Source organism: Leucoraja erinacea, chromosome 7 (genome assembly GCF_028641065.1).
Source record: "Leucoraja erinacea ecotype New England chromosome 7, Leri_hhj_1, whole genome shotgun sequence".
In the NCBI taxonomy this organism is placed as follows: Eukaryota; Metazoa; Chordata; class Chondrichthyes; order Rajiformes; family Rajidae; genus Leucoraja; species Leucoraja erinaceus.
In genome coordinates, this window is record NC_073383.1 from 44,622,291 (window position 1) to 44,628,290 (window position 6,000).

General features: G+C 38.6%; 1 protein-coding gene across 1 annotated transcript in view; it reads left to right on the plus strand.

Moving 5' to 3' along the window:
- Positions 1-5,089, plus strand: part of slx9 (SLX9 ribosome biogenesis factor) — a 110,026-nt gene extending 104,937 nt beyond the window's left edge. The window contains exons 5-6 of the mRNA XM_055638426.1: positions 846-914; positions 4,523-5,089. Coding sequence (XP_055494401.1) covers positions 846-914; positions 4,523-4,640 — 187 coding nt within the window. The 3' untranslated portion in view covers positions 4,641-5,089. The remainder of the gene's footprint in view (positions 1-845; positions 915-4,522) is intronic.
- Positions 5,090-6,000: the final 911 nt, after the last annotated feature.

A 6,000-nucleotide genomic window follows, 5' to 3' on the forward strand; every position in this document is an offset into this window, starting at 1 on the left:
GGTTCATAGACTTTCTACTAGCCCAATAACTGGAAAGAGAAAGTTGTCTTGGGAGGATAGGATGAACAGGTTAGAATTATAAATGCTGCAGTTTGGAAGAGTAAGGTGGGACTTGATAGAAGTAGGCTGCGCGGTACTTCCGGTAGGCGGCGCGGCTCTGGCCAGCAGCGGCCTCTGCAGCCTGTCCGCGTTTTATTATTTTTTGTCTGTTTTTTTATGTAGTTTTTGTTATTTTATGTTGGGGTGTGTGTGTGGGGGGATGGGGGTGGGGTGGGAGGGGGGGGGGGGGGACTTGGAGGTTCATAGACTTTCTACTAGCCCAATAACTAGAAAGAGAAAGTTGTCTTGGGAGGATAGGATGAACACGTTAGAATTACAAATGCTGCAGTTTGGAAGAGTAAGGTGGGACTTGATAGAAACTTGCAAGACCTTAAGAAATCTTGACAAGGTGGGTGTGAAGAGAACGGTTCTTCTTGAGCAAGAGTCTACAACTTGGTGTCCTTGTTTGAACATAAGGGATCATTCATTTGAGGCAGAGATTACTTCAAATTTACACTCTTGAGGATTGAGTTTGAAATTTGCTTTCCTCAAGGCTAACGGAAACAGAAATTTAATGTTTTTAAGGCAAATGTAGAAATATTCTTGAAAACCACGAGGATGAAAAGTTACTCGAGGAAGCAGGAAACGCAGAGCTGATGTTACAATTGACGCACGTGATTTATTAAATGGCCAAGTATGCTTGAAGGGCTGAGTGGCCTACTCCTGCTCCCAATGTGTATGTTTGTATGTGCAGTTTTAACTAAACTGAGATGCATAAAATGTTCAACATTATTTTTGTGTTGCAGCCATGCAAAGAAGAAACCAGAAAGAATACAGTACAGTAAGATGAAGCAAGCTCAAAAACGGAAATTCATGTAAGAGCCTTGTTCTCTGACTTTGAAAAACTGATTATGTTTGAGCATTACTTCAACAAGGTTTCAGTTGACTCCTCAGAATTAGAGAAAATATTCATTATTGTAAGTGAAATATTTGTGAATCTGGATGTTGATTTTTGAAGGAAAAAATAATTGCATTTATAAAACACTTCCAAACTCAGTTAAGGCAATAACTATGAGGGCAATCACTCAGTGAAAATGAAAATTGACATTAACAAGGTCATCCAAGTACAATAATATAATTGTCCAACCATGCTCACTGTCTCCTGTTCTTTTAAGCACGGCTCCCAGGCCAGTCTTCCAGTGGGAACCTGGCTCCTAGAGCTTCGGCGTAACTGAATGTAAAGTGGAGGTTGCTTCAGCATTGGCACAGATACCCAGCACCATTTTGATAATCTCCACGCTTCTGAGCTGCATTTAAATGGCTCCAGAACATGAGCAAAAGAAAGACAGAAAAAAAGCATGGCCTTTGAATCATCTCTGTTCATGTATTGATCTTTTTACCAAACCAAAACAAAATTAGTTTTCCCAATATCATTATTACATTGAATATTGAATTATAATTGAATAGACAGATTTATAGCCAAAATTAATCTCATAAATTGAAAATTGCTTTATTTATCTTCCGCTTTCCAAATATGATGTGTAAGTAACTAGACAGATATTTTATTGTTAATTTTTTAATTTATTATGTTTCCCTCTTTTTATCAGAAAAGTAAGCTATATTATCACTGCAAAATACTTGAAGGTTGTATTGCTCTTGATTCTCTCCGTAAATGGTACTTGCTGCTGAGAACAACAGCCAAGTTTGAATCTGGATAATTTATGAAGTGAATCGCATGTTTGATTGTAATTAGTAACATTATACTTTGCATTAAAAAAAATTGATTTATGCTTTTGAATAGATTTTAATTGAATGGGACATGTAAAATATTTATATCTCATCAGTATCATAAGAGGGGAAGTGGCATGACCTTGCCCAGTGTCATATCTCTTGTATGAACAAAAGTGCATGCAGTACTGTAATTGGGGTCTAACCAAGTTTTACAAGTTTTGCACCTAGAAAAAACAAATTTATTTATGGCCTTGCTTGTAGCACAACTTTGTGTATTTGATGTATTTGTTCTCCAAGAACCCGTTATCCTTAATTCCACCTGAACTTGCAGCTTCCAAATGTACTGCCTCACATTTATCTGGACTGAACTTCCTTTTTCAGCTATTTGCCCATTTTGGAAGTTTATTGATGTTCTCTTTAATTTACTGCTGTCCTGCTCAATATTGATCACTCCACCCACGTTATCACCAGTTTGTTATAATCTGTAAATTTAAAAATTGTATTTCTGAATCTGGAGTCTCAATTATTAATGTAAATTGTGAACACCAATGGTTCCAGTAATTACCTGTGTTGGAGCATCACTACCCACTTTCTTCCTCTATGCTTTCTATCATGAACACAGTAATCCATTTGTATGTGATTATTGGCTTTGCATCCTCTTTGACATTCATTGGCTGGTTATTGGATACCTTTCAAAGGCGTTTTGAAAATGTAAATTACTTGTATCAACTATATTTCAATTTCAATTGTCTGCTCGTTTATCTCTTATCTCTTCCAAGCATTAAGTAAAGTTGAAAAAACAAGACTTTCCTTTTTTTTTTTAACTTCACGTCGTCTGTTCATGATTATACTCTGTCTCCAGAGGTTCCCCTATTTTTGCTTTATTATTTTTCCTACCATTGATGTTGAATTGGAATAGTATTTCATTCACAGGTCACATTCTATCTCTTTTTTAATATAGTAATTATGGTAGCAATTTATGATTTAACTTTCTAATTATGTTTTTCACTTTTTTTTAATCCCTTACTAGTGGGACTAATTGGTTACAAAATATTCTACCTCACCACCAATCAATATTGTGTTTTCTGGAGTAGTATGTTGTGGGCAAATTGGTTTCCAGAGGGCTTATGGACAGCAGAATGGATTATTTTGGCAGCTCAGTCAGGCCTGGTAGACTGCCCTCTCAGCGAACAGCTCACACTCAGGCTGGTGGGCAAATCACTCCTTTGGCAGTTGACTGACTGTTGGCAGTTGATTGACACGGCTGCTGATTGGCAATCCTTGAAATTCCATTTCAAGGTTCCCCAAATTCAATTTACTTTTCAAAGAGTGCAGGCCACCAAATTCCTCTGCTCAAAAATACTTTTCATACCTTGCAACAGAGTGCTTCTGCATTTCATACCATTTGCAACAAAATTCAAATGCATTTAATTACAATTTCAAGGTCACTATTACCGCAGCTGAACCGCAGAGTCACATGATTTCTACCATGCCTGGTTCAAACCATTCTAGATTGCTGGATCAAATAACAAATCATCCTTTTTACCTGACGGGTAAGAAATACTTGGATTGTTGTCAGCAAAGAGACATTGCCTTTTGTATGCCCTCGTAAAATATTTTCCAACCATTTTAATTGCATTGACTATTTTCATTCTCCCTAGCTTTCATGCCCTCCAAGATTTAATTGTATTCAAAACAAAACAATTGTATTCAGAACTGTTCCATCATTTTCACTGTAGCTGAGCTGCTGATTTGCATTTATGATGACCATGAGCTGTCTACTGTAAAACCATTTTTTGATACAACCTATACCACCCAACAACTTTAAGAACTTTCTCCACTGTAGCTGAGCTGCTGATTTGCATTTATGAGGGCGTAATTTTTTGATTTATCTATGATCTCTAACTTAATCAATCTCATTTAGTAATGTTCCGAAAAGTGCCAGCAATGGCTCTGTGGGTCTGAGTAAAGAGGTTTGGTGCGCTAATCTTACGCTAGTATGTTGACCATACAGTCTGTACTGACTGTACTGGTTACATGTGTTATGGGGATTGGTCACTGAACAACGAGTTCATGGTATTTTCCTGCTGCTGATAGTTCAGTGGAAGTAGCTGATGAGAATTCAGTGGAAGTAGCTGATGAGTAATAATTATTATTTCATTCACTAATGTACAGGGGCTATACAAATTTACAGTATTGGGCTTGTGAGATATTTAGACAGGAATTTTGTACATGGAGAGCTCAAAATCTTAAACATTTTTGTCTAAAGTGTATTTGACTACCATCTGATGATACATCCATTCTGATCTGAGGATGCCAGACTATCAGAAGTGGAACTTTGCAGAGGTAGTCATCTTGATCAGAGAAGCATTGAGCATTCATGATGCTAGAACGTCTGTGAGTAAAAAGAGATAGATAACCTAATCCCACCTTCACGCTCCTGATCAAAAGTCCTTCAGGCCATAGCACAGCCAAATACCATCTGGACTATAGCCTTTCTCTCACTTTCAGACAGCAGGTTTCACATCCTCACCGCCATATGGGTGACAAATTGCTTCCTTATCATCCTTCAAATACATTTATCCATGGTTTTACCAATTGCACAACTATTTTGCATCTTCAGGTTGTAATTTCTGGAAGGGTGTGCTTTATGGTTGGTGGTGATATTGGATTGAGTGACTATTTTTGTGACTATTATAAACTTTGCCTTTGGTATTTATACTAACACTGTACATGTTGGTTTATATTTTAGAGAAGAAGAAGTGGCCCAATTCAAACTTACCATTGAGAACCCAGCATTTAAGGCAAACCCTCTTGCAGCAATCAATGAGCATCTCCAAAAGAGAATAAGACAAGAAGATGAAATCTGAAGTTCTATAAAATACAAGGACTTCTGCCAGAGGGAATGTGAAATAATTTGCAAGTTGGCTGCATTTGTCAGACCTTGTGTCAAAAAGTATTAATTGCATATACTGTTGCTGAATGGGAATCTTTCGCACAGCCCTTGGGTTAAAATTACTGTCCAAATGAAGAGACTGTCGGCAGGGAAACAGAAATTAAGAAACGGAGAGACACACAGATGCTGATTAATACACAAAAGGACACCGAGCTGGATCCGAAACATCACCTATTCATGTTCTTGAGAGATGCTGCCTAGTCTGCTGAGTTACTAGAACATTTTGTGTCAAAACAGATATCAATGTTGTTGTGTGCAGTGCAAGAATTTTTATTTTAACATCTCAGAAACATGTTTTGTATACATAATATATACAAAAATAAAGAATGGCTGAACACCACAGCTCTTTATTTGATTTCCCAATTGTTAGTTTATTTCTAATTCTTTTTGCACAAACCCATATCTTTCTGGCTAATTGACATAAATTACAATCTGCCTATAAAACAAACATTATGGTATAGCTTTGATTATTTTGTTTGTGTCACTGTATGGTTAAGCAGTTTAAGTTCTATTTCAGAACCCTAATGAGGCTGTCCCACTTAGGCCATTATTCAGATGACTGGTGGCAACTTGCTTCCTTCACCAGCCTGTCATGCAGGCAGGGGACAGGGCAAGCGGGGGGAACGCTGAGTGAAATTCATACAGTGCAAAGCCAATGTGATGCAGACACACAACGCGATGAACAGGAAGGTTGGCGCTGTAATTAAGACAGTGAAAACACGGTGTACGGGAAGGGTCACGTAAGTCCTTTAAAAGAGATGGGGGGGGGCGGGGAAGAGGAGGGAGAAGGTGTGGAGACAACTTTTAAGAAGCCAGGGGTACACGGCTGTGAGGCTCAGCGGACATTAACATTACCGGTCGGATATCCTTGGTTCTGAAAACTACTGCTTACGTTTTTTTTCCCATTGAGCCAATGAAATTCACCGGTCAGCACCGGCTACAACTTACGACAACCTACGACTTCCTGACAACCCACTACCACTGCACCTACGGCACGAGAATTCTCGCTACTCTCCATGGCATGTTGAAAAATTTGCGGCCACCATAATGAGGCCGCGACTAATTTCCAGACTGCGGGAACTCCTCACGACCATGAAGGCGACTACCCGACAACCACCCGCGAATACGTGGCGACTGCATAGTCTCCCGCAGTCGCCTAAAAAGTCACCTAAGTGGGACAGGCCCATAATTTATTTTCACTTTTAAATCCAGAATTGCTTCTGGAGATGAGTTTATGTCCCTCAAATTTTTGCCCCACATACCTGAAAAATTCC